Genomic DNA, 12,606 nt, shown 5'->3' on the forward strand with positions numbered 1-12,606 from the left:
AATTTTAATTGTTATATCCAAGGCAACAGGGTGAGGTGATTGATAAGTGGAATCACAGAGTTATGGCCATTTACAGCTGTTTTTTTAAAAACACATTGATTAATAGGGATGCACCTATATGGAAATGCCGATACCGTTGTTTAAAACAACAGTCTAGCCGATAGCCGATATTTGTTTATTTTGTATTTGTTGTTATTTATTCACCCTTTTGTGCCAGTAAAATAATTAAATCATTATTTAAAAAGCACTTTTTTAAATTATTTCAGCCCTTTATCACTCTTATCTTTTAATTAACACAAATTCAATCAGATTTATGAAACAATCTTTAGATTCACTATGCTTTATTTAAAGGTGACATATTGTGCCCATATTATTATCACATGTTGATATGGTTCCTTGGTGTCTTAATGAAATGTATGTAACATATTTAGGTCAAAATACCACAAGGATAATTTTAAAACAGCACCCTTTTTACCCTGTCTAAAACAGACCTCCTCAGATTGACCTGTTTTGAGGACTGGGTTTATGCTTATGTTTTGTTATGACTTATGTTCAGTTAAGACACCGTGTTATAGGAGTATTGAGATGTCCTGAGGGTCAGTGAACAGGTCGGGGTGGGGCATGTGACAGTTCTAGACCAATGGGGTGGGGTTGTGTGGGATGACAGGTTCTCATTGGCTGGTTTGTTGGGGGTCTGGGGTGAATGAGGAACGAGCCTATGTCAGCGGCGTGGGACTTTGCGTGCATCGTGGGGCCCGGACAGACCCCGCTTAGAGCCGCAGCAGAGAGGCTCCCCTCTCGGCCGTACGCCGTCGATGCCCATATTATTTCCCAGTTTCTTGACTTGAAGGTCTCTCTTTCCACAGGAGTGGAGGTGCAGCCGTTGTCTTGTCCCTCTTCTTCTTCGTCCAAGGATGATAAATCTGCAGAAGCATCACCCACTGGGTCGTCCTCAAAGTCGTCTTTGTCTTCCTCCCGGTCTGCTACTCCATCTGGTTGTCCGTCAGCTTTTATAGGTCTGGCTCTTTTGCGTCCACTTCGGGTTCAGAGGAGGGATCCTCGGAGAATGGCTGTTTCAATCGTGCAAACGCGCTGATGTGATATCACGGCATGGTCAGGGAGGGTGGCACACAGTGAATGGAACACCGTCTTCTCTATATACCCCTCTTGATTACAATTGGAATCAGGTGTGGGTCTGACTGACCCCACATTGCAGCACCCCAGCGCCCTCCCTGGGTGTCTAATTGGCCCCCCCAGAAGAATCAAGAATGACAATTAATTTGTCTCAACTACACCCAGGAGAATTGGATAATAACAATCCTTGGGTTACCCTAACCCTCTACCTGAACAGCCAGGGCTTGTGGATGATCACACGCATGCACACAGACACACACTCTGGGTCAAATCGACCCAAGAACAACGCGAGGGTTAAAAGGCAGCATCTTCGCTGCCTCAGGGGGCCTCAGAGAGTCAGAGACTGGAGGAACTGAGACACTGGAGAGAAGCCGGACTAAGCTGTAAAGCTAGTCACTTTATGCTAAGTTTATGTTTGTTCCCATGTTTGTGTGCTGATAATAAAGTATGTTAAAAAGCAACACTTCCGTCTCTGGCTATGTATGGAAGAGCCCCGTGGCAAGCACCACTGCCACATTAGGATTTAATATTAATATTTTGATAACCAAATTTATTGAATGCCGAAAAAGATCATTTTATGGTATCACGTTTAATGCATTATTGCAAACATTATTACTATATGAATAATGATCTCTGTAGTATAATATCTATATATCACTTTGGAAAAAAGCATCTGTAACTTGGTTAAAATTTGTCTTCTATATACTTTATCATAAGAATCATTGACAAGTATTTATATACTAAACTCAAGCTGGTACCAACACTGAACTGGGTTGGCCAAATTACACATCTTTTGGAGGATCTTGTGTGTATGTGCATATTATAACACACACACGTGCTCTTTCCCTGCTGTATCAAATTTACCAATCTAAGATAGCTGAGCCCTGTGGGAAATAAATCAACCTTTTATGAAGAGAGCACATCTACCTGCATTCAACAGAGCTGTTATAAGAGCTGCACCCTCGTAAAATAAAGTAGAGCAAACATGTGGAGAGTTTTTCTCTTGTCTTGGGTCGCTCTCTACCTGAACCCAGTGTCTGGTTGTGAACTGTTTGCCAGGTTTGATATGCCGAGTTTGTTCAAGCAGGGAGATATAATGATCGGGGGGATTTTCCCGGTTTTCAACAAAGAGGTCGCCAGCACGTATACGTTTGAAAAGGAGCCACCTGCAGTGAAGTGTGCTGGGTAAGTTGCGTCTGATGTTTTAAATCTGCAAAGCTGCAGCTCTCACATACAAAATCTATTTCAATTCTTTTAGATTTGACCTGCGAGCTTTCAGATGGACCCAAGTGATGATATTTGCAATTGAAGAAATTAACAAAGAACCTGCTCTCCTGCCAAACATCACTCTTGGCTACAGAATCCTTAACTCTTGTGCATCTCCCACGAACACTTTACGTGCCGCACTAACACTGGCCAGCGGAGTGGAGGAGATGGACTCAACCTCTGCTTGTCCTCCGGCTGTATCTGCTCTCATAGCAGAGTCGGGATCGTCTCAGTCCTTAGCTGTGGCTGGAACTCTTGGACCATTTCAAGTGCCAATAGTAAGAAATTATATGTATTTGATTGATGCTTTCAGAGTATGTTTGTAGTATTTTGTTGTTTCAGAATTATTGTGGTGATATTTTCATAGGTGAGTTACTTCTCGACATGTGCCTGCCTGAGTGACAGAGCGAAATACCCTACTTTTTTCCGGACGATCCCCAGCGACTACTTCCAGGCCAAAGCCTTGGCAGCTCTGGTCAAACGTTTTGGCTGGCAGTGGATTGGCACCATACAGTCAGACAATGACTATGGCCGGAATGGGATCCTGGCTTTCACTGAGGAGGTTAGGAAGCTCGGGGTTTGTGTTGCATTTGTCGGGACAATTCTACGCACGTACACTATGGATAAGATTCTAGATGTTGTGGAAATGATCAAGCAGTCAACAGTCAAAGTCATTCTGGCTTTTGTTCCTGAAGGGGACTTTTATCCCTTGATGAAAGAGGTAGTTAAAAAGAATATCACTGGAATTCAGTGGATCTCTAGTGAGGCCTGGATAACGGCAGCGAGACCGTCCACACCTGAAATCTACAAAGCTTTTGGTGGAGCCCTGGGATTTGTGGTGCCTAAGATGGCCATCACTGATCTCAAATCGTTTCTCACAGGCATCAGCCCTCACACAGACCCAAGTGCCGCCTTCTTAAGGAATTTCTGGGAGGTTATGGTGGGCTGCCGACCCATTTCCCCCAGTGAACACACAGGATCCGAGGAAACAGATGAAAAATGCACAGGCAACAAGACATTATTATATTCCCAGCATGTGTTCTTTAATGTCACACAGCTCAGAGTGTCCTATAATGTGTATAAAGCAGTCTATGCCATTGCACATGCCCTGCATGAGCTGGTGTTCTGCGAACCAGCTGGTAAGCCAGGAGGAAAACCAGTGATGCCGTGTTTAAATGTGTCAGAAATTCAGCCCAAAAAGGTGAGAAATAGTATAAAACCCTCAATGTTTGCAAATAAACTTGTATCTATTCTATGTTAAAGCTACTTTATCATTGGCCTTGAAATGTCTTAACAATTCATCATGTTTTTCTCAGGTCACTGATCACCTGCAGAGAGTCCATTTCAGAAATCAGTTCGGGGACGACGTGTTCTTTGATGACAACGGAGACCCTCCAGCTTCTTATGACTTAATCAATTGGCAGCTGAGAGACGGGCACGTGCAACATGTGACAGTGGGTCATTTTGCATCTGCTGCCAAGGGTGATTATAAGCTCAGCGTCCAGGAGGAAGAGATAGTGTGGAGGATAGGGGGAAAGGTAATCATCAACATTTTTTATTTTCATGCTTCAGGCTAATAAATTCTAAAAAATATGTCTCATTGAATTATCATGTGAGTGTGTCTGCACTTTTCCCCTCAGGTTCCCACATCAGTGTGCTCTAATATCTGTCCAGTGGGAACGAGGAGAGCTCAAATTAAAGGAAAACCATCTTGCTGCTTTGATTGTCTCCCCTGTGCCGATGGAACTATAGCCAACTCAACAGGTACTGACAAGCAGACAAACAAACACCATCCAATTATAGCATTTAGTTGAAAATGGCATGTTTAATGTATCACTAAGCGACAACGTCATTCTCTGCAAAAATTAAATCCAGATGCATAACTCTCACTTTCCTCTTCCCCTCAACAGGTGCAGCAGACTGCACACAGTGTCCACAGGACTTCTGGTCCGGCAAGGGGAAAGACATATGCATTCCCAAAACAGTTGAATTCCTGACGTATCACGAGCCGTTGGGAATAGCTATCACAGTCGTATCGTTGCTGGGAGCCTCCCTGTCGCTGGCCACCATGGTGGTTTTCATCCAGTACAGAGAAACCCCGGTGATAAAGGCCAGCAACGCTGAGCTAAGCTGCTTGCTGCTGTTTTCTCTTTTCTTGTGTTTCCTTTGTCCCCTCACTTTCATCGGCCGGCCCACAGTCTGGACATGCATGCTCCGCCACACAGCTTTCGGCGTGACATTCGCACTCTGCATTTCCTGCGTCTTAGGAAAAACAATTGTCGTGGTCACGGCTTTCAAAGCAACGTTTCCTGGCAACAAAGTAGCGGGAAAGTTCGGTCCTGCGCAGCAAAGAATCATAGTCTGCTCATGCACTTTGATTCAAATTTTGATTTGTATACTGTGGCTTAAATTAAATCCCCCTTTCCCAGACATGGTTTTCAGATACAGCAATAAAAAGATTGTTTTGGAGTGTAACACAGGCTCTGAAGCTGCTTTCTACGCAGTGCTGGGATATATTGGGTTCCTCGCTATAATTTGCCTGGTACTGGCATTTCTGGCCAGAAAGTTACCCGACAACTTCAATGAAGCCAAATTCATCACCTTCAGCATGTTGATATTCTGTGCGGTCTGGATCACCTTCATCCCAGCATACGTCAGTTCCCCTGGGAAGATCACTGTAGCTGTGGAAACTTTTGCAATTTTGTCTTCAGCATTTGGATTATTAATTTGTATCTTTGCACCGAAATGCTACATAATATTGATTAAACCAGAGAAAAACACCAAGAAACATGTCATGACAAAGAACCTGAACAAGAAAATATGATTTCTTGAATTTAGACAGTTATTCTGCTGTTGCTCTCAGATAATATACTGAAGAATAAAACATCGCTTTTCATCGTTTAGTCTGAACTTGCATATATAAATGTAATATATATTACGTTCATAATATGACATTGTAATATACACAATACAGTGTGTAAGTTTCGTCTTGCAGGACAAACCCATGGCTGGGAATGTTTACTATTATCTTAATTAATTATTAATGAATTTATACTTACATTTGTTATTGATTTAACTGATTCATTATTTTATGATTATTATTGAATCATTGTTATTTGAGCTGTTTGTGGTTTAAGATGATGATTTGTTTGAAAATGTATATTTTGTTGTGTTTGTATATTTTTCAATCACTTTAATTGACTCATTTCACCCATACATTTTCATAATCAAACCAAAAATATTTTATTCCTCTAGATTATTTAGGCGCTTGTAAACAATTAAATAAAAACTTAAATCGGAAAAGAAGTCTTTGAGTCTTTTTTTTATCATTTTCTTTTTCTGTAGTTAACGCATTTTAAACTTCAAATGAAAGATACAATAAAGCTGCAACTTTTTTTAAATCAATGTCTAAATGATGATGTGACTAAACACTAAAGCTCATCTTCCTTTTTTCACTTCCTGTATATAAAAAAGTCTCCAGTGATGCAATTCAATTCCACTTAATTTGCATAGTGCTTGACCATGACATACAGTATCTCAAGAAGGTCAAGACCTTACAGAATCATAGAGAAACCTAGCAGTTCCCACGATGAACAAGCCCTTCTGGGACTGTAGAGAGAAAACAGCTTCAGAACCCTGGAACCATCTACATTGGCCTGGAACGCCAAGATGGTGTTAACGAGGAGACAGGACAGACAGAGGACGAAGCGGAGTCCTAACGCTGCCTGGTGGAGCCGGCATTGGTTAAACAACAATGGGTGTCGAAGAGAATAATGATAACATATACATGGCTGAACAAGGTCATGTTTATTATATTATGTGACTGCAAAACGTCTGTAAACAGGAGGAGAGCAGTTTTGGGGAAATTTGTCCCACACATCTGCTTTTGCTTTTGGTTCTGACTGAGTTGTTTGAAGTCTGCTACATATGTGTCTTTTCTGAGTTGACGTTCATCTTGGAACCAAATCAACGAATGGTGAGATTCACAACAAATACATCAAGAAACGAAAAGACTATTGTTTTTCATATTCTCAGAGAGTTTAGGTGTAATATAACATGAGAGACGACATTACTTTTTATAGTGTAAATTACAAGTGTATTGGATTTGTGTGTCTTACAGTTAAATGCCATTTGTTAGAAGTTAATGGAGATTAATGGTGTTGAACTCAACATGTATCATGAAAAGTGTGACAGGTTTATGCAAACTAACTTATTGTAAGTTTCTATTTTCCCCCCGACTTGTCATCAGAGAATGGTTTTATTTTCTATTATTAAATGTTCAAAGTATACGCTCCCACCCGCCTGTCCCTTCTTCAACCAGCAAAACAAGAACATTATATAGTACCACATGGGGAGGGGCTGTGTAGTTTCCTCTGGTCACTTTCTCTGCTGTCGGCTGATGAGTGATGACGCTTGTTGGGACATGGTATTTGTGAACCGCAGTTCGGGCCTACATGTGTAGTCAAAAGCCTAAATGGGGGGAGGCCATTTTTTAAGGTGGCCAGCCACCATTTAGGAAGCATGCTGACACACACTCACATACACATCTTTGTTTAGTAAGTAATTTGTGTTTTATACTTAATTATATTCCTTATAAATGTTTTTCTTTCACAAATGCTTCTTTCATAATGTAGCATTAGTGAATTTTGCCAACCTCTGCACTGTCAAGAACTCTATATCCGTCAACTTAGCTAACTATCTATAAGGTTATTTTGGTTATAGTAATTAATTCAATTTTATCAGAGTTCCAAATTTGTAGTTAGTACTTTTATGATAATTAATCAATAAATTGGCTATCTTTCCTTCCTTTGAGGGTTGGTGCCCCGAGGTAACTTGAATCAATTCAAAGTTATGATTTAATATTAATATTCAATATTTTATTTTGATAACCAAATTTATTGAATACCGAAAGGAACACCATTTTATGGTATCACATTTAATGCATTATTGCACAACATTATTACTATATTAATAATGATCTCTGTTGTTTAATATCTATATATCACTTTGGAAAAAAAAAATCTGTAACTTGGTTGAAATTTGTCTTCTATATACTTTATCATAAGAATCATTGACAAAGTAAGTCAATGATAGGGGCGGCTGTGGCTGAGGGGTAGAGCGGTCGTCGTCCAACCTGAAGGTTGGTAGATCCATCCCCAGTCTCTCCCATCTGCATGCCGAAGTGTCCTTGGGCAAGATGCTGAACCCTGACTTGGCCCTCATAGAACAACAAAAGTGCTGCTAAAAGATGCACTGTATGAATGTGTGTGTGTATGGGTGAATGTAAAACTGTACTGTAAAGCGCTTTGAGTGGTCATCAAGACTAGAAAAGCGCTATATAAATACAAAACCAAACAACCAAAGTATTTATATACTGAACTCAAGCTGGTACCAACACTGAACTGGGTTGGCCAAATAACACATCTTTTGGAGGTTCTTGTGTGTATGTGCATATTATAACACACGCACGTGCTCTTTCCCTGCTGTATCAAACTTACCAATCTAAGATCGCTGAGCCCTGTGGGAAATAAATCAACCTTTTATGAAGAGAGCACATCTACCTGCATTCAACACAGCTGTTATAAGAGCTGCACCGACGTAAAATAAAGTAGAGCAAACATGTGGAGAGTTTTTCTCTTGTCTTGGGTCGCTCTCTACCTGAGCCCAGTGTCTGGTTGTGAACTGTTTGCCAGGTTTGATATGCCGAGTTTGTTCAAGCAGGGAGATATAATGATCGGGGGGATTTTCCCGGTTTTCAACAAAGACATCAGCAGCACGTATACGTTTGAAAAGGAGCCACCACCAGTGAAGTGTGCTGGGTAAGTTGCATCTGATGTTTTAAAGCTGCAAAGCTGCAGCTCTCACATATAAAATCTATTTCAATTCTTTTAGATTTGACTTGCGAGCTTTCAGATGGACCCAAGTGATGATATTTGCAATTGAAGAAATTAACAAAGAACCTGCTCTCCTGCCAAACATCACTCTTGGCTACAGAATCCTTAACTCTTGTGCATCTCCCACGAACACTTTACGTGCCGCATTAACACTAGCCAGCGGAGCCGAGGAGATGGACTCAACCTCTGCTTGTCCTCCGGCTGTATCTGCTCTCATAGCAGAGGAGGGATCGTCTCAGTCCTTAGCTGTGGCTGGAACTCTCGGACCATTTCAAGTGCCAATAGTAAGAAATTATATGTATTTGATTGATGCTTTCAGAGTTTGCTTGTAGTATTTTGTTGTTTCAGAATTATTGTGGTGATATTTTCATAGGTGAGTTACTTCTCGACATGTGCCTGCCTGAGTGATAAAGCTAAATACCCTACGTTTTTTCGGACGATCCCCAGCGACTACTTCCAGGCCAAAGCCTTGGCAGCTCTGGTCAAATGTTTTGGCTGGCAGTGGATTGGCACCATACAGTCAGACAATGACTATGGCAGGAATGGGATCCTGGCTTTCACTGAGGAGGTTAGGAAGCTCGGGGTTTGTGTTGCATTTGTCGGGACAATTCTACGCACGTACACTATGGATAAGATTCTAGATGTTGTGGAAATGATCAAGCAGTCAACAGTCAAAGTAATTCTGGCTTTTGCTGCTGACGGGGACTTTTATCCCTTAATGAAAGAGGTAGTGAAACAGAATATCACTGGAATTCAGTGGATCGCTAGTGAGGCCTGGATAACGGCAGCGCGACCGTCCACGCCTGAAATCTACAAAGCTTTTGGTGGAGCCCTGGGATTTGTGGTGCCTAAGATGGCCATCCCTGATCTCAAACCGTTTCTCACAGGCATCAGCCCTCATGCAGACCCAAGTGCCGCCTTTGTGAGGAATTTCTGGGAGGTTATGGTGGGCTGCCGACCCGTTTCACCCGGTAAACACACAGGAACCGAGGAAACAAATGAAAAATGCACAGGCGACGAGACATTATTATATTCCCAGCATGTGTTCTTTAATGTCACACAGCTCAGAGTGTCCTATAATGTGTATAAAGCAGTCTATGCCATTGCACATGCCCTGCATGAGCTGGTGTTCTGCCAACCTGCTGGTAAACCAGGAGGAAAACCGGTGATGCCGTGTTTGAATGTGTCAGAAATACAGCCCAAACAGGTGAGAAATAGTATAAAACCCACAATGTTTGCAAAAAAACTTGTATCTATGTGAAAGCTACCTTATCATTGGCCTTGAAATGTCTTTACAATTCATCATGTTTTTCTCAGGTCACTGATCACCTGCAGAGAGTCCATTTCAGAAATCAGTTCGGGGACGACGTGTTCTTCGATGACAACGGAGACCCTCCGGCTTCTTATGACTTAATCAACTGGCAGCTGAGAGACGGGCGCGTGCAACATGTGACAGTGGGTCATTTTGCATCTGCTGCCAAGGGTGATTATAAGCTCAGCGTCCAGGAGGAAAAGATAGTGTGGAGGATTGGGAAAAAGGTAATCATCAAGATTTTTTATTTTCATGCTTTCAGGCTAATAAATTCTAAAAAATATGTGTCTCATTGAATTATTGGATTATCATGTGAGTGTGCCTGCACTTTTTCCCTCAGGTTCCCACATCAGTGTGCTCTAATATCTGTCCAGTGGGAACAAGGAGAGCTCAAATTAAAGGAAAACCATCCTGCTGCTTTGATTGTCTCCCCTGTGCCGATGGAACTATAGCCAACTCAACAGGTACTGACAAGCAGACAAACAAACACCATCCAATTATAGCATTTAGTTGAAAATGGCATGTTTAATGTATCACTAAGCGACCATGTCATTCTCTGCAAAAATTAAATCCAGATGCATGACTCTCACTTTCCTCTTCCCCTCATCAGGTGCAGCAGACTGCACACAGTGTCCACAGGACTTCTGGTCCGGCAAGGGGAAAGACATATGCATTCCCAAAACAGTTGAATTCCTGACGTATCACGAGCCGTTGGGAATAGCTATCACAGTCGTATCGCTGCTGGGAGCCTCCCTGTCTCTGGCCACCATGGTGGTTTTCATCCAGTACAGAGAAACCCCGGTGATAAAGGCCAGCAACGCTGAGCTAAGCTGCTTGCTGCTGTTTTCTCTTTTCTTGTGTTTCCTTTGTCCCCTCACTTTCATCGGCCGGCCTACAGTCTGGACATGCATGCTCCGCCACACAGCTTTCGGCGTAACATTCGCACTCTGCATTTCCTGCGTCTTAGGAAAAACAATTGTCGTGGTCACGGCTTTCAAAGCAACGTTTCCTGGCAACAAAGTAGCGGGAAAGTTTGGTCCTGCGCAGCAAAGAATCATAGTCTGCTCATGCACTTTGATTCAAATTTTGATTTGTATACTGTGGCTTAAATTAAATCCCCCTTTCCCAGACATGGTTTTCAGATACAGCAATAAAAAGATTGTTTTGGAGTGTAACACAGGCTCTGAAGCTGCTTTCTACGCAGTGCTGGGATATATTGGGTTCCTTGCTATAATTTGCCTGGTACTGGCATTTCTAACCAGAAAGTTACCCGACAACTTCAATGAAGCCAAATTCATCACCTTTAGCATGTTGATTTTCTGTGCGGTCTGGATCACCTTCATCCCAGCATACGTCAGCTCCCCTGGGAAGTTCACTGTAGCTGTGGAAACTTTTGCAATTTTGTCTTCAGCATTTGGATTATTAATTTGTATCTTTGCACTGAAATGCTACATAATATTGATCAAACCAGAGAAAAACACCAAAAAACATGTCATGGCAAAAAATCTGAACAAGAAAATATGATTTCTTGAATTGAGACAGTTATGCTGCTGTTGCTCTCAGATAATATACTGAAGAATAAAACATGGCTTTTCATCGTTTAGTCTGAACTTGCATCTATAAAAGTAATAAATATTACGTTCAAAATATGACATTGTGATATACACAATACAGTGTGTAAGCCTTGTAGGGGAAACCAATGGATGGGAATGTTTACTATGATCATAATTAATTATTAATGAATTTATACTTACATTTGTTATTGATTTAACTGATTCATTATTTTATGATTATTATTGAATCATTGTTATTTGAGCTGTTTGTGGTTAAAGATGATAATTTGTTTAAAAATGTTTGTATATTTTCCAATCACTTTAATTGACTCATTTCACGCATACATTTTCATAATCAATCCAAAAATATTTTATTTCTTTATATTATTTAGGCGCTTGTAAACAATAAAATAAAAACTTAAATCGGAAAAGCAGTCTTTGAGTCTTTTTTTAATCATTATCTTTTTCTGTAGTTAACGCATTTTAAACTTCAAATGAAAGATACAATAAAGCTACAACTTTTTTAAAATCAAAGTCTAAATGATTATGTGACTAAACACTCAAGCTCATCTTTCTTTTTTTCAATTCCTGTATATAAAAAGTCTCTAGTCCTAAATCATGACATACAGCATCTCAAGAAGGTCAAGACTAGAGATGAGCCGGATACTCGGCTGAAAGCAGTCACTCAGGTTCACTGCGCATCGGGACTGTTCCATAGGCTCAGTCAAGGAAGCAGAAATGATTCGTTCATTTCCTGACTGGGTCTTCGGGTACGAGTCTTTGGAAAATTTTTCACGAGACCTGCATTGGCTCAGTAGAGGAGCGCTGGAGATGCGAGGGACGTTCACTGTCTCCCGGAGAAATGAACACTCCGTGTTTCCAGCACAGAAAGACGCGAACCACATCCGTCCACAAGTCTTAATGACTGGCCCCGTTATTTTCACTTTACATTCACACCTACTTTACAGTAAAGTAAACCTCTATTAAATACAGTACAACATGACAGTTTGTATGGTTTGAAATTGTCATTTATTATCACACTGGCATTTAACTATCACGGCAAACAATTACACTGCACTAAACTTTAAGTGTTAATGTAAAGTGAAAATAACAAAACCAGTCTGTATGACTTGCGAACGAATACAATTCACGTCTTTCCACACCAAAAACACAGAGTGCTCATCTCTCCGGGAGACAGCGAACGTCCCTCGCATCTCACACACACACACACACACACACACACACACACACACACACACACACAAATAAATAAAAAAAATAAATAAATAAAAAAATCATAAAAAAATGTCAGTTAAAAAGAAAGTTATGTTGAACCAGCCCACTTCCGGGTTAAATCACACCCACTTCCGGGTTAGGCCCCGCCCACTCCGAGTACGGATACGCATCATTCATATGGTTAACAGATACAGAAACAGATACAGATAAT

At 41.1% G+C, this 12,606-nt stretch overlaps 2 protein-coding genes across 2 annotated transcripts; both read left to right on the forward strand.

Annotated features, from left to right (window-relative positions):
- The first annotated feature begins 2,119 nt into the window (after positions 1–2,119).
- Positions 2,120–5,224, forward strand: LOC133002915 (extracellular calcium-sensing receptor-like). Its single transcript, XM_061072504.1, has 6 exons — positions 2,120–2,319; positions 2,393–2,678; positions 2,768–3,601; positions 3,717–3,938; positions 4,041–4,164; positions 4,311–5,224. Exons 1-6 carry the CDS (start codon positions 2,120–2,122, stop codon positions 5,222–5,224), a joined length of 2,580 nt encoding a protein of 859 aa, XP_060928487.1.
- A 2,795-nt stretch (positions 5,225–8,019) lies between these two features.
- On the forward strand, positions 8,020–11,130 carry LOC133002916 (extracellular calcium-sensing receptor-like). Its single transcript, XM_061072505.1, has 6 exons — positions 8,020–8,219; positions 8,293–8,578; positions 8,668–9,501; positions 9,612–9,833; positions 9,947–10,070; positions 10,217–11,130. Exons 1-6 carry the CDS (start codon positions 8,020–8,022, stop codon positions 11,128–11,130), a joined length of 2,580 nt encoding a protein of 859 aa, XP_060928488.1.
- The last annotated feature ends 1,476 nt before the right edge of the window (positions 11,131–12,606 follow it).

This window comes from Limanda limanda, chromosome 6, assembly GCF_963576545.1.
Source record: "Limanda limanda chromosome 6, fLimLim1.1, whole genome shotgun sequence".
NCBI lineage: Eukaryota > Metazoa > Chordata > Actinopteri > Pleuronectiformes > Pleuronectidae > Limanda > Limanda limanda.

Coding starts and splice junctions, on each gene's coding strand:
- LOC133002915 (XM_061072504.1), top strand. CDS start 2,120: ATGTGGAGAGTTTTTCTCTTGTCTTGGGTCGCTCTCTACCTGAACCCA. Junction 2,320..2,392: donor CCTGCAGTGAAGTGTGCTGG/GTAAGTTGCGTC, acceptor CAATTCTTTTAG/ATTTGACCTGCGAGCTTTCA. Junction 4,165..4,310: donor AACTATAGCCAACTCAACAG/GTACTGACAAGC, acceptor TCCCCTCAACAG/GTGCAGCAGACTGCACACAG.
- LOC133002916 (XM_061072505.1), top strand. CDS start 8,020: ATGTGGAGAGTTTTTCTCTTGTCTTGGGTCGCTCTCTACCTGAGCCCA. Junction 9,834..9,946: donor TGTGGAGGATTGGGAAAAAG/GTAATCATCAAG, acceptor TTTTTCCCTCAG/GTTCCCACATCAGTGTGCTC. Junction 10,071..10,216: donor AACTATAGCCAACTCAACAG/GTACTGACAAGC, acceptor TCCCCTCATCAG/GTGCAGCAGACTGCACACAG.